This window comes from Sarcophilus harrisii, chromosome 4 (genome assembly GCF_902635505.1).
Source record: "Sarcophilus harrisii chromosome 4, mSarHar1.11, whole genome shotgun sequence".
Taxonomy (NCBI): domain Eukaryota; kingdom Metazoa; phylum Chordata; class Mammalia; order Dasyuromorphia; family Dasyuridae; genus Sarcophilus; species Sarcophilus harrisii.
In genome coordinates, this window is record NC_045429.1 from 447,546,951 (window position 1) to 447,572,272 (window position 25,322).

General features: G+C 49.9%; 1 protein-coding gene across 1 annotated transcript in view; it reads right to left on the reverse strand.

Annotated features, from left to right (window-relative positions):
• The window catches only part of ELN (elastin), a 42,634-nt gene that overhangs the window by 12,289 nt on the left and 5,023 nt on the right, over nt 1-25,322 (reverse strand). The window contains exons 4-22 of the mRNA XM_031967940.1: nt 24,545-24,574; nt 21,648-21,668; nt 19,947-20,036; nt 19,624-19,725; nt 19,444-19,518; nt 17,716-17,763; nt 16,127-16,198; nt 15,064-15,093; nt 14,400-14,471; nt 12,128-12,169; nt 11,564-11,632; nt 11,051-11,095; nt 9,172-9,252; nt 7,489-7,542; nt 6,607-6,747; nt 5,517-5,570; nt 5,261-5,398; nt 5,021-5,071; nt 3,558-3,674 (exon numbers count right to left, since the gene is read on the reverse strand). Of these exons, the coding sequence (XP_031823800.1) occupies nt 3,558-3,674; nt 5,021-5,071; nt 5,261-5,398; nt 5,517-5,570; nt 6,607-6,747; nt 7,489-7,542; nt 9,172-9,252; nt 11,051-11,095; nt 11,564-11,632; nt 12,128-12,169; nt 14,400-14,471; nt 15,064-15,093; nt 16,127-16,198; nt 17,716-17,763; nt 19,444-19,518; nt 19,624-19,725; nt 19,947-20,036; nt 21,648-21,668; nt 24,545-24,574 (1,332 nt within the window). The remainder of the gene's footprint in view (nt 1-3,557; nt 3,675-5,020; nt 5,072-5,260; nt 5,399-5,516; nt 5,571-6,606; nt 6,748-7,488; nt 7,543-9,171; nt 9,253-11,050; nt 11,096-11,563; nt 11,633-12,127; nt 12,170-14,399; nt 14,472-15,063; nt 15,094-16,126; nt 16,199-17,715; nt 17,764-19,443; nt 19,519-19,623; nt 19,726-19,946; nt 20,037-21,647; nt 21,669-24,544; nt 24,575-25,322) is intronic.

The window sequence follows — 25,322 nt, forward strand, 5'->3', positions numbered from 1 at the left end:
TGGAAATATTTATTTTGGTTGGAATATGAGCTCTTTGAGAAATCAGTTTGGAATTGAACCAGGAGAACAATAAACACGATGTTGAACAATAACGCAAGTGGAAAGGTCACTAAGAGGAAACTGAACTCTGAGTAATTGAAAAGCTGTTAGAGAATGGAATATCAACGATGGCCCTTCCTCCTGGCGGAGGAGCAGGAACTACTGGGGGGGCCGGGAGTGCTGTGTCCATTATCAGACAAGCTCGCAGAACCGAGTTTGGGGGTGAATGTTTTTCTTTGTTAAAAGGCAGCTGGGAGATGCCCTGGATGGAGCGCTGGACTCGGAATAAGGAAATCCAATCTAGCCTTAGACCATTACTAGTTGTGTGACCCCGAGCAAGTCATTTCACTCTGCCTCAGTTTCCTCATCTGTAAAGTGAGCTGGAGAAGGGAGTAGTGAACCGCTCCAGGGGTTGCCAAGAAAACTCCAAATAGGGTCGAGTCTGAAATGACCGAACAGCTTCGGTTTTCTTTGTTCAAAGGGAGAATTCAGCTAGGAAGTAGGGGAAGGATGAAGGGATGGTATAGTGCCAGAAATGATGGGGAAGTTTTAAAAAACCCCAATGCATCATTAAAACTTAACAGAAAAATTAGTTTTAATGGATTTTTTTTCTAAAATAATTTGCATCTGAAACAATTTGGAAAAAAGTCCATGTTTAAGAGAAATCATAGTTTCTAAGGCAGGGGCTCAGTCTTTCCTGGACATCATGGACCCTTTGGGCAGTGGAATAATGTTTTTAAATGCATAAAACAAAATATAAAGGGTTACAAAGAAAGCTAATTATCAAACTATCTTTGGAAAGGTCACACACCCCTACTTTAAGGATCTAAGGGGAATCAATGCAGGTGGAGGGAACAAGAAGAAAGAAAAGAAAAAGTTAATTCCTGCAATGATCATCTTCTGATTGGAAAAGGTAGGCATGGGCCTTAGGTTCTGGGCCTTAAGAAGAGAGACCCTCTCCTCAAGGAATTGAGAACAGCGAACTTAGGTGTTCTCTAATGACCAGATAGAAGAGAGACTGAGGAAGCCACGGGCATTTAGCAGGGAGCTCCCAGGAAGGACTTTGAAGTCACGCGGGCCTTCAGACATAAAACTCTCCTGAAAGCCATTTAACTCCCAACACAGGAGAGCGCGAGATTATCTGGTGGTCATATTGGGGCTAGATGAGACTGTGATCACAATAGTTCTGAACTGGGGACAAAGGTGCAAGGTTGTAACTCATCTCCTAGAAGGAAATGTTACCTGTGGTTTGAGAAATCATTTAGAGGAAAAGTACATTCATTTTTCACCCTATTGACTTAGTCTGTGACTGAACCTTCCCAGTCATCTCACCATTGGCCTTTGATTCAGGTCTTCCTCATCTTTGTCCCCTTTCCTGCATCCTCAGAAAGGACCACACCACTGGGTCCTATGGCTCACATAAATGAGCTTTTACTTTAGCTTATTGGGAACCAGGCTTAAATGCTGTCAATCCCGATCCTTTTCCAGCTCCCTTTTTAGATTATGTCTCTCCCAGTAGAATGTAAGCTGGGGGTAAGAACTATCTTGATAGCTTGTATTTGTATCTCCAGTATTGGCACAGAGCAAGAGCTTAAATAAATACTCTCTCTTCCTCTCTATCTATATCTATGTATGTCTTTTTCTCCCTCTATTATCCATTCATCCATCTATGATCTCTTTCTTGTCTATCCATCCATCTATCCATCAGATTATCTGATATTCATTCTTCTATCCATTTTCCATTTATCAATTTCTTTCTTTCTCCCGCAATCATGTATTCATCCATTTATCATCCATCTCTTTCTTGTCTAGCTGTCCATCTATACATCTGATTATCCATTCATCTATCTATCCATATTTCCATTTATCCATCTGTCCATCTCTTTCTCCCTCTATCATCCATTCATCCATTACCTATTCTTTTCTTCTCTCTCTCTCTTTTTCCCTCTATCATCCAACCAGTTATCTATCCATGATCTATTTCTTTCTTTTCTACCATCAGATTATCTATTCATTCATCTATCATCTTTCCATTTATCCACCTGTCTCTATCTCTTCTCCATCTATCATCCATTCATTCACCTATCATCTACCTCTTTCTATTCATCCATCTATCCATCTTTCCATTTATCTATCTTTTTTCCCCTCTATCATCTATCCAGTTACCTATGATCTGTCTCTTTCTTGTCTATCTATTTATGTAGCTGTCTGTTCATTCCTCTATCTGCCATCTGCCTATCTTTCTTTTCTCCTTCTATCATCCATTCATCTACTATCACCCATCTCTTTCTTGTCTGTCTGTCTATCTATCTATTCTTTCATCTATCTATCCATCTGTCTTTCTCTTCTCCTTCTATCATCCATTCATCTACCATCACCTATCTCTTTTCTTGTCTATCTATGTATCTATTCATTCATCCATCTATCCATCTGTCTAGCTTTTTTTCTTTTCTCCTTCTATCATCCATTCATCTATGCTTGCCTATCTCTTTCTTGTCTGTCTATCCATCTACTTCTTGGATATTGGGGCCACAAATTCAAAGAAGGCCACGCGACTCACTGATATCAATCTACCTTGACTCTGGCAAACAAACGGGAAGTGATGGCAGAATGTCTCAGCTGATTTTTGCAGTGAGCACAATGGGTAAAGCGCAGACAGCAGTCAAGCACACCCTCCCGGGGAGAGGGGAAAATTGTGTAAAATTTCTCATGATTTAGAACGTGAATTTCTTGTGGATTTTTTTTCCCCTCACCACTACAGTTCTAGATTCCAGGTTAAATCTGAGTGATGCAGTTAACATGTGGTCAGCAGATAGAGCTCTGGATCTGAAGTTAGGATAACTTGGACTCCAGTTCTATCTCAGTCACTCACCAACTCTGTGACCCTGGGAAAGCTCCTTTATCCACCCGGGGCCTCAGTTTCCTCATTGTAAAGTGAGGGTGTTGGGTGGCCTGGCTTCTAAGGTTCCCTTTCACTCTAGTTCAATGATCCTGGGATTTTCCTGAGCAGTGATCCTCAAAGTGGGACCCGTGAAATCCTGGGGGTCCCTAAGACCAATTTTCATAATACTAAGACATTTTAAATTTATAATGTTGTGTTACTATGAATATGAAACACACAAAAGCAAAAGTTATTTAGAGGATTCCTCAATAATTTTTGAGAGTGTAAAGGGGTCCCGAGATAAAAAAGTTTGTGGATTTCTGTCCTGGAGAATAATGAGCCCTGAATGAAAGGAAGGAGGCAGCCAGGGGCACATGCAAAGGGCTCAAGAGAGGCGTGAGGAAACCTGGCTTCTAGCTTTGGATGTTCTGCAGACACTGAGAACTTTGCTCACAAAGGAGAAGCTTCTTCCCCTAAGTTTTCTTCTCTGTAACATGGTGGGGCCTCCAAGGGCCCGTCCAGCTGTGACATTCTATGGTTTTAGGAAATAACTTGTATCCTCCTCGGGCCCCCGGGAACCCCTGACAAATGAGAGCCTGAGATGGACAGTGTCCAAAGTGGGGAAACAACAGCTTACCTGGACCGCCTCCAACCCCGCCAACGCCTCCAATCCCGCCAACGCCTCCAACGCCGCCTGGAATCCCCACACCCGGGATGCCAGCGCCGGGAACGATTCCTCCAAGACCTCCAGCACCTGAGGGGATCGAAGGAAGTCAGTCCGGCTCTAACCCACAGGGGCATGAGAGCCAACTCTCAGCCAGCTGGGTTCGAGGAGGGAGCAGGGGGAGTGGAGGCAGAAGAAGAAAGCAGAGATGCAGGGAACTGCAAATTAGGGATAAATGGCGAGTCATTCTGCTTGGAATTATACTGTAATAGAAGCAGCATGATGTGGGGAGGGAGGGACAGACAGAAAGACAGAGACAGAGAAAGGAGAGAGACAGAGACAGTGAGACAAAGAGACAGAGACAGAAAGACAGATAGAGAGACAGAGAAGGGAGAGAGAGAAGGAAAGAGGGAAGGACAAAAGGAGGGAGGGAGAGAGAGGAAGTCTGTGAACATCTCTTCTTTCTTTCTTTTTCTCCATCTCTGTCTCTCTCCTTTCTCTGTCCTCCATTTCTGTCTTTTACCCCAGTAAGGTGGGAAATAAGGGAGTTTTTTTTTTTTTAAACATTTAGTACTTGAAAATAATAATAAACAAAAACCCTGTTGCTTCAGCTATGGCCAGACTCCTCGCCGGTACTTCCTGCTCTTCCTCTAACCTCAGCTTATTTCCCATGAGGGTATTTCCAGGGACCCATGACATCAGCTCTATGTTGGAGCTATGACCTAGCTTGGAGTCTGGTGGGGTTTTTGAGGTCTTTCCAGAAGTCTTCCTGCCTGTCAAACACTTCCTGATGTCAGTGGCGGGCTCGATCTCAGCTCTGGCTTCCTGGGGATCAGGGGGGAACAGGGGGTAGAGGGGGAGACATCCTCAGGAAGGAGGAAAGAAATGAAGAAGGGTGGAGAAGGGAAGGGCAGCCCGTCTGGGGTCAGGAGACTAGTGGGCAGCTTCCTAAGCTCTTCTGACACCGGCCCACGGCCAGGCAGGCGGGGAAGGGATTACAGCATCACGGATCTAGAAGTGGAAGGTAATGTGACCAGGGCCCGGCATGTAGTAAGCACTTAATAAAATACTTCCTTAATACTTAATAAAAATACTTGCTGACTAATTGACTGACCTCAGAGCCTCTGGTGCAGCCACCTCATTTTACAGAGAAAGAAGCTTTGACCCAAAGAAAGGAAAATGACTTGCTTAGGGTCATTTGTGTAGTCAGCGGCAGAACTGGGGCATGAATCTGGAGCATCTAACTCCAGAGCTAGTATTATTTCCACTGCATCCCATGGCTTCTGTGGCCCAGACTGATGGGATGTGCTGCTGTCTCTTTGGGATCTGCCCACTGGCTTCTAGGGTCCTAAAGTGCCTCCTTGTGGTGGAAGGAGGAGTGGGGAGAGATCCCTGGCGGGGGGTGAGGAAGGAGAGGGCACACTCTGGGCACTTACCATACTTAGCTGCTTTGGCGGCGGCGGCAGCGGCGGCGGCGGCGGCAGCAGCTGTAGGAGAGACAGAAAAGAGGGAGACTTGGGGACTAGTAAATCACCCTGTGATGGAACGCTCTGGCTAGAGAGCGTTGGTACTTGGGGCAGCCCAAGAAGCAGGCTCCCCTCTCCCCCCCTGCAGAATTCTGGGGATGGAAAAGCCAGGATTCTATCTCCCTTCCTGGTGATTGAACCCCAACTCACGGGAAAGCGCTGCCCCGGGGATGCCTCCAGGACCGACTCCTGCACCAGGAACAGCTCCAGTGCCAGCCCCAAAGCCGGGAAGGCCTCCGGCACCCACGCCAAAACCAGGGACCCCGACTCCGGTGCCAGCTCGGGCCCCTGCAGAAAGAAGGTGATGGCCTGGGTGCAGGTGGCCAGTGGGGAGAGAGACTCCCAGCCTCCCCGGCGCCCTTGGAGTGCAGGGTGAGCTGGCCCGGGATACCCAGGAGGTACTCACCGTACTTGGCTGCTTTAGCTGCTGCTTTGGCTGCTGCAGCTGGGCTCACTGCTCCTGGGAAACGAGACAGGGAGAGAGTAGGGCTCCGGGCAAGAGAACGATAGTGACAAAAAAGACCTCGTTCCTGCCCCTGCTAACGACGGGGTTAGATTAGACGGCAGTCAGACTCCAACTCATGGGAGCACAGGTCTAAGGGGGCATCTCGTCTATTCTCCCCACGTCACAGGTGAGCGGACGAAGACCTGGGGAGGCCGACTTGGAAAAGTCAGGCATTAAGTGATAGCAACCGGATGTGAATCCAGGTTTTCTGGCCCGATATCCAGGGTTCAGTCCGCTGTGCCAGGCTGCTTCCCGTGAATCACCACCGAGGTTATGCAGGGTTTTATGGTTTGTGAGGACCTTTTCGTATAGGATCTGATTCGAGGTACTCAACAATCTTGTGGGTAGGGACCGCAGGTCTTGTTTTGTAAGGGAGCAAAATGAGATTCATGGAGAAGCCTATGGTTACACTGCTGATTGGGGTCAGAAGAGGGATTTTAATTTACTAATTGGTGTCAGAAAAAGGATTCCAATTTGCTGATTGGGGTCAGAAGAGGGATTCCAATTTGCTGATTGGGGTCAGAGGAGGGATTTTAATTTACTAATTGGTGTCAGAAAAGGGATTCCAATTTGCTGATTGGTGTCAGAAGAGGGATTCCAATTTGCTGATTGGGGTCAGAAAAAGGATTCCAATTTGCTGATTGGGGTCAGAAGAGGGATTCCAATTTGCTGATTGGGGTCAGAGGAGGGATTTTAATTTACTAATTGGTGTCAGAAAAGGGATTCCAATTTGCTGATTGGTGTCAGAAGAGGGATTCCAATTTGCTGATTGGGGTCAGAAGAGGGATTCCAATTTGCTGATTGGGGTCAGAGGAGGGATTCCAATTCAAGTCCTCCTGGTTCCTGGTCGGCTGTACCTCAAACTCAGGAGACCACCCTCTGACCACCCTCTTTCCCTTTTTTTCTCTACTCCAATCTCAGCTCTACAGACAGACACAGAGTCACATGTCTGAATTCAGTCATGTCTGAATTCAGAAACCATAGCTCTCACCTGGGACACCACCAACACCTGGGACACCTCCGACACCAGGGACACCTCCCACACCTGGGACACCTCCGACACCTGGGACACCTGCAACACTTCCGATACCTGGGATGCCACCAACACCTGGTACTAAGCCTCCAGCAGCTCCTTCAGAGAGAAGAGGGAATTGTCTTTTCCTTTTATGAGATTCTGAGGAGGATCTCTCAGCACCCAAGTGCTCAGGAATAAGGCAGGAATCAGAGTGGTTACCCTTTCCTGGAACAGTCTCAGTTCAAGCCACATGAAGAATCAGGGATATTTAGTTTAGAGAAGACTCAGAGGTGGGGAGGGTATGTATCGTTTGCTATCAGGTGCTATCTTGTCAAGGAGAGATGAGGATTTCTTTGCTTGGCCCCAGAAGGGGTGACCAAGAAACAGATTGATTTGCTATCAGGATAAGATCTCTGAGGATCTGGAAACTGGGACCAGCAGAGTTCATTCCTTGTTGCCTGGGAGTCATGAAAATTTGCATGATACCTAGTCCATTGCTTTGAACTCCAGTACAGACTCCCAGATAATGACAAAGTGGATGGCGAATCTTAATTCAGGGTGAAAGGCCCAACAGGTGACTCTAAGGATTTGGGATCCCCCCAAAAGGTATAATAACAGGGGCTCCCTTTTACCAAACACAAGTCTTCTCTGGAAGAGGATATCTCTCCTCCACAAGAAAACCGAGAGGCTGAAGGACGTGCCCAGAATCACACAACTGTGATGTGTCAGAAACAAGACTTAGACCTGCCTCCAAGATCAGTTCTCCAATAGGGATTATGGGTGAAACTTAAGTCTCTCGGCCTGAGATTGGCTTAGGGACTCAGGGAGGATGATGGGAATAGTGCTGAGAACACTCACCATACTTGGCTGCTTTGGCGGCTGCGGCTGCAGCTGCAGCTGGGGACCCGGCTCCTGGAAAGACATAAAGAGAGAAGGAGCTCAGAGGGTCCTGCCTGTCTTCTCAGGAAAACCGGACCCTCCTCTTCTAATACAAAGGCCAGAACTAGGGGTAGGGAAGCAAGTAGTCGCTTACAGAGGGGTTACACAGAAGGAAAGAACAAGGACAAGCCTCCTGAGGTCAGGGACCAGTGTTTAACCAAGGTCTGCATCTCTCTCAGCATCTGGCATAGTGTACCATAACTAGGGATCATTAATGGATCTCAAGCATTTATTTACTTGATTTCTCATTCATTCATTCACTCACTCACTCACTTCATTCATTCTCATGGTACAGTTATCCTTTCTTTGCTCCGAGGATCCAAACATTTAGGATGGCATGGAATTGCAGGGGTACATTCCGTACAATATGTGGAATAATGGGTAGATCAGGGGTCCTCAAACTACGGCCGCAGGGCAGATGCAGCAGCTGAGGATGTTTCTCCCCCTCACCCAGGGCTATGAAGTTTCTTTATTTAAAGGTCCACAAAACAAAGTTTTTGTTTTTACTGTAGTCCGGCCCTCCAACAATCTGAGGCCTCCTATTTAAAAAGTTTGAAACACTACTGGAATAGGTACCTCGTACGTATTAGTTGAATTGGTTGAAGTTAACAGTTTTAATATCACTTTTTAAAAATGTGCATTTTTAATACTTTCTGAGGGTAGATTTTGGGTGATGACTGGTACACATTGGCCAGGTAGCCCTTCCTGGTTCCTCTCCAGTCATTCAATTCTTGATGTTCCTCCCACACTCCATCCCCCTTTTCTTTACCTTTATATTGGCTTCCTGGAATGTTTTCTTTTGTCACTTGAGTCTCTTGGGATCCCAAGACTCAGTTTAAGGATCACCTTCTTCATGAGACCTTTCCTGACCCACATTCCCTTCGAATACCTCCTCCCAAATTAGCTTATATTTGAATATATTTGCATATATTTCCATATATACACTTAATCACATCCATAGAATGTAAGCTTCCTGTAGGCAGGGACTATTTCATCTTGGCCTCTGTATCTCCAGGATTTGACAAGGTGCCTGGTCCACAAAAGCCCCTTAATTAATCCTAATTGATTATTTGGCGGGGGTCACTTCATTGCAAATGCCCTCTTCCCAAAACTTATTTGAATTTAACTTGTATACATTTTGGATGCCATGTACACGCTTCCTCCCTTCATAGAATGCCTTCTTGAAGGCAGAAATGGTTTCATTTTTTTCCCCCTGAGGCTATTTGGGTTAAGTGACTTGCCCAGAGTCACAGAGCCAGGAAGTGTTAAGTGACTGAAGCCAGATTTGAATTCAGGTCTTCCTGACTTCAGGGCTCCATCCACTATACCAACCAGCTGCCTCAATGACTTCATTTTGTCTCTGTACCTTCAACTCCTACACCCAGGGATCTGGAGCTGAAAGGGCTCCCAGAGATCATCGAGTTCATGTTACAGAGCAGGAAAGTAAGGCTGAGATAGAGCTTAAAGCTAACCAGGCCCTCTGGCTCAGAGTCAGTGATCTCCCATTTCTAACCCTGGGCCGGAGCTCAGCCCGTGCCCATTCCTCCCTTCGTTCCATTCACTTGCTCCCCTCCCCCGTGCCCTAGCCCAGAATCACTTTACCAGCAATGCCTCCAATGCCAGGAAGTCCTCCAGCTCCAGTCCCAAAGCCAGGAAGTGCTCCAGGCCCTCCGGCCCCAGCACCTACGGAGACAGATGCGTCAGCGTCCAAGGGGTGGAATGGAGTGGGATGGGGCTGTGCAAGGGGCTTGGGGAGAACCCTCAAAGAGCTGGCCATTCCATCCATTTCAACTCTATGAAAGGCATAAAAGGGGCAGCTCCCAGTAGTAAGATGTGACCCCACTGGCTGGTCTTCAGGGACAACATTAAAACACACACACACACACACACACACACACACAACAAAACCCCCAATGCACCCATTTTCAACACACTCATTAAGAGACTTGTGTGTTTTAAAACAAATCCCACTTTAATCACAGCCACATACTGAGAAACCGCAGGCAGCTCAGTCCCCTGGCCAGAGGGGCCTCAGCAGGAATGTTGAGTGTTCTCTTCCCAGTGTTCCTAAGAGCCGTCCAACTTTGTAATATAACCAGTCCTTGGGATTTGGCCGCCCTCCCCATTGTGCTGCCCTTTCCCCCACCCCCTTTTCCTGCTTTCCCTTCTCCCATTAGAGAATTCCATTCATCCCCAGCCCCCTTTCCCCATCAGGCTGATGCTTAAGGAAAGAGGGTGGGGACCCTTGAAGCTGGGGCCTATGATAATCAAATAGAATGAGCCTCCTGCTCAAATATTAATATTCCCCTCCCTGCTAACTGTAAGGCCCACATACGCCATTTTCTCCTGGGGTTTAAGAGACTGGGAGAACATTCCCAGTGTATGGGTAGGGGGGTGTCAGGTTCTCAAAAAGGAGGGGGAAAGACTGGGACAGACTCTGGAAAATCACTGAAAGTCTCTGTTTCCACCTCTGTAAAATGAGGGAGTTGGAGTAGGTAGTCTCTCAGTCCCTATGATCAGGGAGGGACATTTTATTTTTGCCCCTCGGTATCTAGCGAATTGACAACTCAGGGGTCTTCAAACTTTTTAAATAGGGGGCCAGTTCACTGTCCCTCAGACTGTGGGAGGGCCGGACTATAGTAAAAACAAGAACTTTGTTTTGTGGGCCTTTAAATAAAGGAACTTCATAGCCCTGGGTGAGGGGGATAATCATCCTCAGCTGCGGCCGTAGTTTGAGGACCCCTGGTAGTGGGTTCTCAATAAATGGTTGATAATTTGAATTCATCTTTGACACTTCTTGCTTTCCTTTGGAAAGGAAGAAATAACATTTAATAATAAGAAATAAAACCTCGCCTGTGTTATAAAGAACTTTGGGAGAGGGTGTGACCTCCCACCGAGGACCTTCCCAATGCATTCAATGAATGCGGGGCTGTTTGTCAGATATGTTAGAGAGGGAATTCTTCCACTTAACTCAACAAGCTGCCGTAAAAAGCATCAGGGAATACAGAGACCGAAAATCTGCAAGCTTTCCCTGCCCTTGTAAAACTTATGCTCTTCCAGGGAGGGGAAGAGGCACTCGGACATAGAGAAATAAAGCCTTGTTTTTCAAGTTATCCGAGGTTTGCCAAATATTTTCCTTATAACACCTGTGAGTAAAGTGCTATTGTTATCCCCATTTTATAGATGAACAAATAAAGGCTGCAGTCACCTAGGTAGTAGTGTCTGAAGTAGGATTTGAATGAGGATCTCTTGGCTCAGTTTTCTAACCACCATGCACTTGGGCGGTAAGAAACATTGATGTGAAAGGGCGGGGGACCAGGGAATCCTGGATGAGGGAAGAGCAGACTAAAGAAAGCTGGGAGCTGTCGGAGTGATTCTGGTGCTGGGGACTGGCTGAAGGAGGTAGTGGGGGTCCGCTCATTAAGAGAACGAAGGGGAGAAGGGGAACTGGTTAGGGTGGGGCGCTGGAAGGGTGACTCACCATACTTAGCTGCTTTTGCTGCTGCAGCTGCTGCAGAACCAACTCCTGGGTTTGGAAATGAGGAGATTCAGCCATTATAGGATGGGGGATTCTCTCCCCCCCCACCTCAGCCCTGAGAACACCACCCCAAGAGACCCCTCCCATGGAGGATGGAAAAATGGGGTGTGTCCCTAAACCTTTAGGTTTCTGATCTTGTGCGTGTTTCTCTGGCAGGGATTAAAAGCTACCCCGAACCACCCGCACTCTCACCCCGTTCTATGTGACCAAGAGGTGGGAGGTCAAATCCTGGCTGAACGGGCCCTTTATTGGCAGGTGACGGTCCTGATGGAGACCCGGCCTGTAGCCTTACCCCTACCCCCCACCCTGGCTAAGATGCCGATAGAAGAGCCCAGTGGCCGTGATTAGAAGGGTGACTTCTGGAGGGAAGTCTGGCCAGGATCCACGTGCAGGACTGAGATGATGTCTCCCCGCCCTCTCCCACTGTTGTAGATGAACCAGAAAAAGGAGTCCTACCTGTCCCAGTGGGGTAGCCCGCTTTCCCCGCTCCTGCCCCGGCTCCGCCGATCCCACCTGGGCCATAACCTTTGAGGGCAGGAAGGAAGAGGGTCAGCCTTTGATTAATCGGACCTCTCACTGCTTCTCCCCAATAAATGAATAGAAATGTTTTGGGTTTTGTCTTTGAGCTTCCAGCATCCTCCGGGACACAAGATCGGCTCATTTAACTTAAAATTTTTTTCTTATTATAAACTTGACAAATACTATAATAGGTGCTTAAAATAAATTCTTGATTGAGCAAATGATTAATTAAAAAGTCTCTGTGAATACTGACTGCTGTCAGCTCATCCAGTGGCCACATGGCTAGAGAGCTGGTCTGGAAGGTCAAGAAGACCTGGGGTGGAAGGTCCCCTTGGACACATGCTGACCCAAATCACCTGACTTCCTGGCTGGGAACCTTCACTCCCAAGGGGCAGATCATGGCCCTGAGTATCAGCTCCGAAGCTGGACTAAGTCCCCTCCTCCATTTCCATGGGTCTTGGGGATCTCTAGGACCCGAGGGGGTGACCGGCAAATACTCACCGTAGGGCAGCTTTCCAGTGCTGTAGGGTAGTCCGTAGCCACCTGAGAGGAAGATAAGACTTGCTGAGGGGGTTTCTCTTTGCTCCATCCGGGGGGGGAGCCCGGAGCCCAGGAGCAGACCTCAGGGGAGGGGGGACAGGAAGGCCCCTCTGCTCCCAGCATCCTTTCCATCTCCGGAGTTATTGTAGAAACATGGGACCCACTTCCTACAATCTGCGTGACCTTGGACTGCTCGTTCACCTCACACAAGTCTCATAGAACCCCCGATTTAGGACGGGAAGGGACGTTGAAGGGGATTTGAACCAGTTAGCTGTTAGTCATGTGGTCCTCAGAGTCTTGGGATATGCTGAAGGAAGGGGGTCTCTCCTGGCTTCTTTCTAGCTCTGGCTCCACGAGACCCCTGGGACGGGGCCCCAGCTTCTTCTTCCCCCTCTGTGGGCTCTGGCTCTGGGTGCAGATGGTGCTGGCAGAGGGAGTCTGGTCACCGACCCCCAGCCTCCCAGGGGCGAGAGCCTTTCCCCAGCTTGGGCTTCAATAGGAAGAGGGGACAGAAAGAGCACTGAACTCCAGCAAAGGAGGAGTCATGGCTCTGAAGGCTGGGTGCCCTGGAAATAACACTGGCAGAATTCACTGTCCTGTCAGGGGAAGAACCCCTGGTTTTATAGTTAAAGAACCTGGGTCCAAAATCTGTCTCTTGTGCCCGCTGGCTGTGTGACTTGGGCAAGTTCTTTAACTTCAACGCTTGAGATCATTCTCTAAGACTGGGGCGCCATGATTCTTCCTGGCTCATAGTTAAGAATTACTGTTTCCCCATCTCTGAACCTCAGTTTCCTCTTCTGTAAAATTAGAAGTTAGACTATCTGATAGCTTGGGTGCTTTCTAGTCCTTGATCTAGAATCTCATAAATCACTTTAACCTCTCTGTGCCTCAGTTTCCCCATTGGGGTTGGTCTAGATGGACTCTGAGGTCCTGTCCAAGTCTTAGTCAATGGGCTTATGCTCCCTGAACTCAGAATCCCCTCCTCCCCCACCTCAGCATGAGCTGTTTTCCAAGCCTGCTTCATCTTTAAGCATCCTGATCTTTTTTCAAGGCTCCGTGCAGGTGCCCTCACTTCCAGGAAGCCTTCCCGGATCCATTCAGCTCTTAGCTCACTTTTCTTCCTCTTTGGATTTTCCTAGAGCATTTTCTGGCTCTGTCCTTTGCTCCCCAACATTTGTCTGTGCTCACGATAAACTCCCGGAGGCAGGAACCAGGTTTTTTTTTTGCCCTTTGTCTTTGTAACCCAACCCCCAGCCTAGGACCTGGTACACTGTAGGTGATTAATCAATGTCCATTGAGTTAAGTGGAATCATAGCAGCGCCCTGTCCAGGTCTGGATTCTGCCTGGGACAAGGTCACCCAGGGCATTCTGGGAAGGAGCTGGGATTATTCACAATGGCTAAGCACCCTCACCCCTCCCCATGGTCCTGTCAGTCAGGACTGAGGCTGCCCTTCCTCTCTGAGGAACGAGCTTCATGGGGATTCAGCCCTGCTGGTGAGCTCCTCTCTCCCATGTTGTCTCTCTATGGGGCGGGCTGCTCCGAACATTTGGGGAATAGGATCAGGCTCATGGAGGTGACGCTGTCAGATTGGGAGAGAATCTGGGCTCCTATCCTGGGTGGATAGGAGAGTGGGTTGTAGAATTAGAACTAAGGGTGGGCAATATGGCTCAGCCCCTAGGGCACAAAATTACAAGATCTACAACAGAATTTTTTTTTTGCTAGGTAATTGGGATTAAATGTGAAATGTCTGAAGCCAGATTTGAATTCAGGTTCTCCTGACAGGACTGGTGCTCTATCCACTGTGCCATTTAGCTACTCCCAGAGGGTACTTTTTAACCCGACTTCTTATAAACGTACATATTGCTAACGCTCTAAGCCCTACCTTTCATGGCCAAGAGATATCTATTTTGTGACCTACCGGTATCTCCTCTGCTTTCTTTCTCCAGCTCAAGGCCTCCTGGGAGCACATGGGGGTGTAGCTCCTAAATCTGACCTCTGGCAGGTTCAAATTCAGGAACACTCCGGTACAAACTGTCCCCTGACCCTGGTTGTATGACTATGGGCAATTCACTTTAACTCATCTGTAAAATGGGTTTGCAGACAACCCCCCCAGAACCAAACTTTTGGTGCATTTTAAGACTTCATAGAGACATTGTGAGTGTAAACCTTAAAGCATTTTCCATGTTTAATGTCGACTCCACCCTAACCCCGATTAGTTAGATAGTGGCTCACCTGGGAGCTTGGGAGCCTTGATAGGGTAGCCCAAGGGAACTCCTGGCTGCTGACCTCCGAAAGGTCCAACTCCTACACATGAGAGAGAACCATGAAACCCCCCTCTCCGACCCTCCTGGCCCATTCTAGAAAGGCCCGATTAGCTCTCCATGACCTGTGCCCATCACCACTGTCCATACCCAGAACTACCCTCAGGCCAGGCTGGCTTCCTTGTTCGGCCTCCAGAGCTTGCCCTGCCTCCTGCCGTGCCCTTTCCCTCCCCGGCCCCTCTCCAAATCAGACTTATTCTTGGAGCCCCACAGATCCCAACCACCCCAAAAAGCCTTCCCTCACTACCCCAGCCCCCCTCTCTTTGGACACCCAGCATTACCTAATTTTTGTATTTATGACTAGGATGACTTCTTTTTATTTTCATGGGTCAGAATCCCGGCTCCCCAGTGAGCAGAGTGCGTCTCTTACTCCCCCCAGAGTGCCCAGCATTGTGCTACATGGCAGGCCCTCGGTCAGTGACTGTTGAGCTAGATTTGAGAGTTCTCTTATCCTTTCTCTGTCACAGGGACCCAGATCCCAAGGAGGCTGGGAGCCCCACTCCTGCCTTGTCTACCCCGGGGCGCCTGAACCCCTAGCTTGGGGAGGCTGGGACGGGTGGCAGCAGCTCTCTCACCTGGAATTCCTGCAAAAGCTCCGCCTCCTCCTGCAACAAAAGAGAAGCGAGTGGCTACCTGGGGCCGAGGATGTCCTAGCATCCTGGGACATCAGAGCTGAAAGGGCTCATTTAGTCCCAGTCTCATATTACGGAGGAGGAAGCTGAAGCTCCGGGAGGGGGAGAGGGGCTTAGCTCAGAAAGGGGATTTCTCATCGGGATCGCTGACATTGGGTACCATGTAGGCACGGCTCCCATCTGGAGCGATGGAAAGCAGGCTGACTTTGAAGCAAGGAGACCTGCATTCAGATCCTCCCTTTATCATTTCCCACTTAGGAGACCTTGTGTGAGTTAACCCACCTCGGATTATTGAAAATATCCAGATATTTGGCTATTTGGGGGCCATAAACACATCCTGTCCCAAGTGGGACCCCATGAAGTTTCCTTTCTACGGGTTTGACCCCGAGCGGGCTGAGGCGTCCGTCTGGGAGAACCCCAGTCAGACCAAACGTGGGCTCTCGCTCTCAGGGGAGGGAGGAACACTGCACTTCTGGGACACCTGCCTCTGCCACCCTTGCTGCGTGACCTTGGCCAAGTTATTTTACCTCTAGGGGCAAAATCAGAGCTAAAAACCGTGCCCTGCTCTTTGAGAATTATTGGGGGCTCTGGAAAACCAGGAATATGGAGGCTTTGGGGAAAGCAGAGAAACAAAGAGAGCTTTCTTTCGAGGGCTGAGAGGTGGGTATTTCTCCTGATGTTCAGTGGGAAAGGATTCTGGGCGCCTCTGGGATAGGGGAGGTGACGCAAGTATAGAAGTGTGCTATCTCTCTCCCCCCCCCCCCATCCTCCCACCAAGAGCCTTCGGATGCTCCTCCGATGCCTCAATTTCCGCCACTGAGAGACTCGTTACTTTGCTTGGGATCCCAAGGTCCTTTAATGATTTTGGCCTTTAAGTGCTACGATAGAGGGAGAATCATCTCCTTTCTATCCCCTGGGAAGATCACAAGCTCTCCAGGAATGGCCGGAGCTTTGGGACGAGGGCCTCTGAGTGACGGGTCCCAGGGCTTTGCAATTAGAACCGTACCTGGGGCTTTGGGCTTGACTCCGGTCCCCGTCGGCACACCTGGCAGGACCCCGACGCCGGGGAACCGTCCTCCTGAAAGCGAAAGGAGACCCAGTCACTGAGAGTGAGTCCTCCCGCTCCCCAACCCAGAACTCCCCTTGGTCTGGCGCGGTCCTGCTTTGGCTCGGCAGCCCCTGAGCTTCACCCCTTGGGAAGGGGAGCCAGGAGTGACCGCAGGAGCCGACAATGATTTCTCCCTCCTCTTGGTCACTCTTGCCAGTATCAATTAGGCAGATTCGGCACTGGAACTCAGCTGTGACTTCAGACCCTGACCAGCCCTATGGCCCTGACCTTCACTTCTGCTCGCCTCAGTTTCCTCATCTGTAAAATGGGGACAATAGAGAACTCCTCCCTCCCATGGTTGTTGTGAGGGTCACATGAGTATTTTAAAAAGTGCCATGTATTAGCTATTATTGTTATCATCCCCCCAGGGAAGCTGCTTGGGGGCAGGGATCATGGTCCGCCCTTCAGCACGTCCCCTCAGCCGGGCGCCCTGTGGGGGGGAGAGTCCCTGGGAGAGACGAGGCAGAGGGGCTTTCTCCTCGGGACGCCTTTTCAAACTGTCTGAGAACAGGGGTTTTAGGGGATTTCAGATGTGGGAGAGGGAGGAGAGGACGTGGCTTCTCGCCATCCCCCCACACCCAGAACCAGAAGCGTGTTATCCTTCAAGCGGAAACATTGGCTTCTGACACCCGAAGGGGGACAAGGGCTCGGGGCGCGTCCCCTAAAGTGGGGACGAGTGGTGCTGGGCCATCCACATTCCTCCCCCACCGCCGTCCCAGCTGCCTTTGGGAGAAGCTGCTGTGCTTCAGGACCCAACACCCTAGGGACGGCCATCTCCCAGCAGGCTGAGTCCTCGCCCGCCATCACTCTCCCCTTCCCCCCGCGCCAGCCCCCTGAGTGGGGGGCCAGGCTGTGGGAGGTGGGGGGCTGTGGCCTGTCTTGCCCAGAGCCAGGTCTCCATTCCACTTCCAGCCGTCCCCGGCCTCTCTTCATTTCTAATACTCCTGCATCCCTTGTCTTCCCCTTTTGGGATGGAAGTTCCTTGAGGGCAGGCAATTGCCTTTAGATCCCTAATCTTAGCACAGGCCTCAGCACACAGGAAGCTCTTACCAAATTATCCATCCGACTTCCCTGACCTCCATCCACCCATCCATCCATTCAATTATTTTCTCTCTCTGTCTCTCTCTGTCTCTGTCTTTATGTCTCTGTCTATCTCTGTCTCTCTCTCTCCTCTCTTTGTCTCTCTCTCCCTTCTCTCTTTTTCTGTCTCTCTCTGTCTTTGTCTCTGTTTCTCTTTCTTTCTGTCTTTCTCTTCCCTAGCTATCATTTATGAAGCTTTCATTTATCTATATTTTTTGATTCTAAGAAATAGGAAAAGAAGCCCTGTGACCTTTTTCCATTAGCCTCATCCTCAAATCCTGGAGGGAAAATTTCCTGAAGACTCGGCTCTGGGGTGGGGTTGGGGGCCCTGGCGTCTTGTCCCTGACCCGTGGGCAAGGCCCCGCCTCCCTCCCCAAACCCTTCTTGCTTCCCGGCCTTGTTCTTACCTGCTCCTGGAAGAACGCCACCTGGATACACTCCTGGAAGGCCCACACCTACAAAGAAGTAAACGAGGGCGAAGAGTGAGTAGCTGGGCCCAAAGAGAGAAGCAACAGCCACTGGGAGGAGTTTTGGCCCTGAGAAAGGCCCGGAATCTCCCATTCATCCCAAATATACCTTTGCTGCCCCATTTTCTCAGGCTGGTCCTTCCTTGGTTTCTTTAACTTTCTCTGTCTCTGAATCTGTCCCTCCTTCCCTATCTCTCTCTGTGTCTGTGTCTGTCTGTCTTTGCCTGTTTGTCTGTCTGTACCTATCTCTGTCTCTCTGTCTCTACCTGTCTCTCTGTCTCTGTCTCTGTCCCTTCTTCCCTATCTCTCTCTGTATCTGCTTCTGTCTGTCTCCATCTATATCTGTCTCTGTCTATCTCCATTTGTCTGAGTCTCTCTGTCTCTATCTCCAATGTTTCTGTCTCCACCTGTCTCTTTTTTGTCTCTGCTTATCTGTATCTATCTCTGTCTCTCTCTGTCTCTGTCCCTTTTCCCCTATCTCTCTCTGTGCCTGTTTCTATCTCTGTCTCTGTCTGTCTGTCTCCACGTGTCTCCCTCTCTGAATTTCTTTCTCTATCTCTGTCTCTCTCCATCTCTGAATGTCTCTGTCTCCATCTGTCTCTTTCTCTGTTTCTCTTTATCGCTGTCTCTCTCCATCTCTGAATGACTCTGTCTCTTTCTCTTTATCTCTGTATCTATCTCTGAATGTCTCTGTCTCCATCTGACTCTTTCTCTGTTCCTCTTTATCTCTGTCCCTCTCTCTCTCTGCATGTCTCTGTCTCCACTTGTCTCTGTCTCTCTGAATCTCTCTCTATTTCTGTCTCTCTCTATCTCTGAATGTCTCTGTCTGTCTCCACCCATCTCTGTCTCTCCTCCATGTGTCTCTGTCTCTGTCTCAGTGATGTTCAGAAGGCTGCAATTGTCCCCTCTGATATCCTTCTCCCAGGTCACAGATAGATTCCATACCCTTCAGCCCCACTCCCTCCTCAAGATTCCCCCCCCCTTCCCTAAATGACCTGTTAGGGATCCATTGTCCATGAGTTTACCCAAAGCCTTCTGAAACATGTTTCTATTTCCAGTCTGTCCCCCCTCCCCCAATGACGAGTTCCAGATGTTGGCTCCCCGATAAGCAAAGTAGGGCTTTCTGTCCTAAAATCACCTCCCATGAGCTTGGGGGAGGCGAATCAGACAGAATGATCTCAGTGTCTGGCATACAGTAGGCGCTTAATAGATGCCCATTGCTTGATTGCATAGTCACAAAACACCACGGGGGCGGGGTCCTCCTCCCAGGCCTACCACTTACGGTGTGAATTTTGGACCAATTCCCCTCTTTCCCTGGGTCTTGGTTTCTTCCTCTGTAAAATGACAGAGTTGGATTAAACGAGCAGATTTTATTGATTTTTATAGCTGGGCCGGGAAGCTTTGGTGAATGGAATCATGGTCCCATTTGACTTATAGAAAGCACAGAATCATAACTTTGGAGCAAGGAGGAGACTTATAGACCATTTAATCCAAACTTTGTATTTTATGGAGGAGGAAATTGAGACCCAGGGGAAATTTAGCAGGTTTATCAGGGCCGGGGCTGAATGGCAGAGTTGGGACTGGAAGCCAGGCCCAAACCCTCCTGCCCTCCCTGGATCCCGCGAGCTGACCTCGTCTTCCGTGTCCAGTGTAGACCTCAGGACTGACCTGGAACTTTCCCTGGCTTCCCTCCGGCCCCGACTCCAGCCCCGACTCCGGCCCCAGTCTGGGGCAACCCGGCACCTGAGGGGAGGAAGAGGAGGGCGGCCCATCAGAGCCGACTCCGGGGGAGGCCTCCTGGGCACGGAGGGTCCTCGGTGAAGATGCAGACAGACAGAGGGACTTTACCTGTGGACACTCCTCCGCCGACCCCTCCGACGCCTCCGACCCCTCCAACACCGCCAACCCCTCCGACGCCTCCGACGCCTCCAACGCCACCGGCCCCAAGACCTGAGGGATCAGAAGAGAAAGGTGGGGTCAGAGAAGCCGATCCTGGCTCTGCCCTCATCAGCCACACGATCATGGACACGTCAGAGCATCTCTCTGAGCCTCAGTTTCCCCATGTGTAAATCGGGTTCTGTGAGGCCTGTCGGAGATGAGCAGGAGCAGGCTCCCCAGAGTGGCCACGGAGGGAGGGATGTGCTTCCTTCCTTTGAGGGGGAAATACTCACCAGCCTTGGCAGCTGCTTTGTAAGCTGCCCCTGCGGCGGGGCCCGTCAGCAGTCCCCCTGGGTAGCCTCCCCCTGGGAAGCCGCCCAGCCCTGCAGGAGAGAAGCAGTGAGTCACTCTCCCTGGAGGCAGGGATCTCACCCAGGATCCTGTCTGCCCTTAATGAGAGCCGGGAGATGCTTGGGAATCATGCCCTTGTCTGTCAGGCCTTCGCCTTGTCCAGAGAATCCCAAACTCCATGGTCCTCCCCCCATTCGAATCCTGCCCAGCCTGAAAGCCCACTCCTCTAGGCAGCCTCTCCTCCCCTCCCCCTTCCTTGTGGGGGCTTGTGGGGAAGGGGCACTCGCTTTGGAAGCTAATCCTGGACTGTCTTATCTCCTTCTCTCTTCTGGCTGTTAAAGCCAAAGGGAGCTCTGGGCTAGTCCAGGTCCTCCTAGGGTCCGTGGGAAATTTTGGGGAGACGTTGAACTTGGGTGAGAAAAAAATTACATTTTAATTTTCATTAATCTCTGATATTGAGCATTGCATTCGCCCATGAATGGAGGGGGCCATTGAAGGGGTCTGTAGGTTTTTACAAGATGGCCCAAAGGGTCTGTGACACAAAAAGGATGAAGGACCCCTGATCTAGGCCATCTTCTTCATTTGCTGTGGGGAGAAGTGAGGCTCAGAGAGGGAAGGTGACGTGCAAATTCACCCAGTTCTGTAATGATACTTTGGTCTTTTCTCTCCATGTGGAGGCTGGGAACATTGTCTTGTATCTCTCCCATTGGATTCTGGGAAAATTTAGTATGACTAAATGATCTGAACAAATTCGGAAGGGCAGAGTGGTATATAGAAGGCAGTGATAGTAGATGCAGTGCAAGACTTGGCTCTGACACATCCCGTCTATGGGATCGTGGGCAAGTCCCAGGGTCCTGGACAGCTTTGTGAGAGTGTGAGCTGCACACAGGGGCTCGTCTGCCCTGGTAAGAGCGGAGTTCCTTGTCTAGGAATTCCCCACACCAGAGAAATCACAGAATGGGCTGAACAAAAGAAGAAAAGGAGATCTGAGGAAGATCTGGGAGGCAGGTGCCCGGGGGTCACTAGGGAGGCAATTTTGAACTCAGGTAGTTGTTTTCTGTCCTGGTCTCAATTTTCCTTGTTTAAGGGAGGAAATGAAGAGTTCTTTCTTCTCTGTCTTTCTCTCTGTGTCTGTCTCTGACTCTCTATCTCTCTGTGTCTTTTTTTCTCTTTCTTTCCATCTGTCTTCTCTGTCTCTGTCTCTGTCTCTCCCTCTCTAACTCTCTCTCTCTCTCTCTTTTTCCTCTATTAGAAAATCTTCATAAATAAATTTCCAAATACATGTATATATAATGTATATATATATGCATGTGTGTATATATGCACAAACATATAGCTTTACATAAGTGGTTTTATATTCTACATGCGGATGCACACATAAATCTCCTCCACATAGCCTCCCTTGGATTATTTCCTATTTGTTTCCCAGTGCCTGGCCCACAGGGAGGCTTAATCAGCGCTTGCTGATGAATTGACCTTCTGTATACTGGATCCTTTGGGATCCTCCGGGATCAGATTTCTATGATTTGGGAATGAGATCTGACATAATCCACCCTTGGTTAATTGCTCAGATTCATTTTGCTTAAGATGAAATCCGACAGCTCCAGATGGAGCCGTCTCTGGGCCATGTTTTTCATACTCACCTGCTCCAAGTCCTCCAGGGCCTGGAGAGAGGAAGAGATGAAGTGAGCATAGGACAGGACCCCCCCACCCCATTTCTCCCCCCATCTCCCGCCTCCCCCAGCAGTAACTTGCCTTCTCTTGCATTCTTTGTGGGGGGACTGAGAAAGGATCCCAGAGGTGGGGTTGAAATGGATCTCTGAGGCCATGAAACCCAACCTCTTTGTGCTACAGAGGGGGAAACTGAGGCCCAGCAAAGTGGTCATCAGAACGAAAGGTAGGCTTCGAAGCTAGGGCTCGGGCTCTCAGAATCCCCAGTAGCTGAGCTGAGGCCTTGTTCTGGTCCCTCTGCACCATCTGCCTCCGTCTGCCTCCTTTCCTTCCCGCCCATGTCTCCCTGCTCCGTTCTGACCTCCCTCATTCCCTGCCTTTGCTTGGCCATCCCTCCCAAACCCTGCAGTCTTTCTCCTTCCTGCACTCTTTCCTGCGGGCCTTTCGCTTGGGGAGTCTATCCATGAGCAGATTGAAACGGAAATGTTTATGAGGGGTGGAATGGGTCCCTCTGGCTCCGGTCTCCTTTCCCCTTCCAACATCTGGGGCTAATCATTCCCTCTTTCCCTGCTCCAGGCAGAAATTCCACTGCCCTTGGCTAGAGGAGCTGATGGGCAATGGGAGTTCACAACTGTACAGAGTTTGTTTTCAATTATGGAAGGACGCTCTTTGTTTTTCTTTCCACAAACGGGAAACATAAAGCCTGGGGCTGCTGAGCCCCAGGGGGCCACTCAACAAGAGACCCGATAGGCTCGGACCCTTTCTCGTGAATGGCAGAGGGTGGCTGGGTCAGACTGGAGTGAGGGGGTGAGAGAGAGCAGGGGAAGAACGAATCCCAGAACACCTGGCTGCTGCACGGCCCTTCGGGAATGGGGCCCAGGTTCTCCTTGACTCATGTGGAAGGGGAATTATGGGAAGAAAGAATCTTGGGACCCACTGGGGCACACAGGCTTTGTTTGAGCCTTCTGTCTCTCTACCAGGAGAGGGAATCACAGCACTAATGGGACAGGGTCGGCCATTAGGAGAGGCTACAGAGCCCACTGGCCATGTCTGGGGAGCTGGGGAGGTCCACTGTCACCTCCACCAGGAAGCCTGCCTGGATTCCTCTAGAGCAGCTGTGATCTCGGAGTGCTCGGAGGCAGACCACCTAGCACTTACCATTGCCATGCTTTTTATCCATGTGTAAGCTCTTGGAGGGCAAGGGTCTGATTCATTTCTGTCTTTGCATTCCCACCACCTAACCTCACAGATGGCACATAGTAGGTGCTTTAAAAATGCTTGTTAATTTACTATGTGATATATGTGGGTCTTTGTTTCTCCAATCTTTTGGTGCCTTTCTCACAACACAGGGCTGGGTACGTGGGAAAAGCTCAAGAAAGGGATTAGAAGGTCATGGCTCTAGAGTGGGAAGATGCCATTGGGTTCAACTCCTCAATTTTTTACAGATGGGGAAACTGAGGCTCTGAGAACATGACTGAGCAGTTAAGTGACTTGCCCAGAGTCACACAGCTCATGAATCTTTCTGACTTCAAATCTGCCACGCCATCTACAAGGCTGAGTTGCCTCAAAACTAGCTGATTTGTTGTCCTGATCCCAAGAGGAAGAGAAAGGAAACAGTTAAAGAAGAATTAAGGGGATGGCCATGGTGGGATCAGTGTCACAGAAGCCAAGGGGGAGGGGCCACAGTGTTGAATGCCACAGAAGGGTTAAGGATGGAAAAGAAACCTTTGGATTTGTGACCAAAAGGGCCGTGTCGATGACCTCTGATGGAAGTCAAAGGACAAAGGACAAAGTAGGAAGATCGGGATTGGACTCGGGGAGAACCCCATCTGGGTTCCAGACCTCCTTCTAGCCATTAAGGATAAAGACATAAATGGATGGCCTCTCCGACCCTCTCTCTGACCAGTCTCTTGAGAAAGAGACTCATCTCTGACCTTCAGTCTCTTTTTCTTTCGAGTAATCACAATCCAGAGTTGGAAGTCATCTCAGAAGTCCCTGACTAAGAGGAAAGCTGCCCATAAAGAGCCAGACTTTGGAAACTTTCAATGACGGGGAGCTCACTCCTGGTTAGAACAGTCCCTTCTCCTTTTGGATAGTTCATGTAGGACGTTTTTTCTCTCTCTGTAGCTTCCCCCGACTGGGAGGTCAATGGTGTCCGAGAAACAGTGGGAGACTTTCCCAGGTCCGAGCTTTGGAGTGGGAGGACCTGGGTAAAAATCCCGCCACTGATCCTTCCTACCTATGTGTCCCTGGGCAACAGGCCTCTGAGCCTCAGTTTCCTTAATCGTAAAAGAGCAGTCCTAATGTCCACTGTCTTGGCTTTTGGTGATGAGACAATAAATAATGAAAGGTGGGGGAAAGTTTGAGGGGAAAAGTCAAGTGTATTATGGGAGTGAGGTCTCATTTCTGCCTTTGGGGAAATGGCTCTGGACCGGCTGAGGGCCCATGTCCTTTTAGGGTTTCACTGGACCTGAGGCCTTTGGAAATGAAAGGAAAGATTTCCCTTAAAAGAGAGCAGATCATCTAAGCTCCCGGGGGATTGAAAAGGTCTAGTCCAGGGTTTGTCTAGGGTTCTTTATGGGTGACCATTCCAGCTTCTGGAGGGCCCATCCGCACCGGCACCTCTTAGGGTTTGTCAATGGGCCATCTGTGGGGTAGGGAGAGGATGGGGTGTCCCTGGGTAAGGCTAGAGGCTGCCCTGCCTTCCTCGTGGGGGGATGTACCTGAGAGGGAGAGGGCTAAGCCTGCTCTTTTACCCCCCCACCCCAGGGAGGAGCAGGAGGAGCTCTGGGCCCCCAATAGTCCTCACTAGTGCGCCCTCCAACCTCAGCACATAGAAAGTCACAGTCTGGAAGGGTCTCAGACTTACCTCCCCCAAGTCCAGCAAGACCGCCGATACCTGAAAGAGGACAAGGACTGAGTGACCTGGGCCAGGGAGGGGAGGGGAGGAGAGGAGGATGGCCAGCAGGACCCTCCCCATCCCCCAACTGAAATCAGACAAGACTGAAATCATGGACAAGGGATGCCTAAGTTCCTTCCTCCCTCCCTCCCTTTCTTCCTTCCTCCCTCCCTCCCTTCCTTCCTTCCTTCCTTCCTTCCTTCCTCCCTTGCTCCCTCTCTTTCTTTCTCTCTCCCTTTCTCTTTCTCGCTTTCTCTCTCTCTCACTTTCTTTCTTTCCTTCTTTCTCTTTCTTTCTTTTCTTTCTTTTTTTTCTCTCTGTCTCTTTCTGCCTTTGTCCCTGTCTCTGTCTCTGTCTCGCTCTCTCTCCCCCTAATCATCTCTTTTCTTCTTTCCAGTTTTCATCTCTGTTTTTTGTCTCCATATCTGCTTGTCTCTCTGGCTGATTCTATTTCCATGTCCTCCTCTTCTTCCTCCTGCCTCTGTCCCCGTCTCTATCTTTGTCTCTTTCCCTGCGCCCCCTTGTCCCTCTCCCCCCGCTTCCCTGTGTGTAGGATGCTGGAGGCCAGATGCCCGCTCCCCAGCCCCCAGTCACCCAGGCTCTCAGCTGCCCGGGCCTCCCGCCGTGCCCCTGGGGGTGGGGGCTTGTGCCGGGTGGCAGCTTGGCTCCTCAGTGGGCGCCTGCTGGGGATCCCTGGCACAGGTCTGTGTGGGGGGGCGGAGGAGGAGGCCGTCAGTGGAGCTGAGGC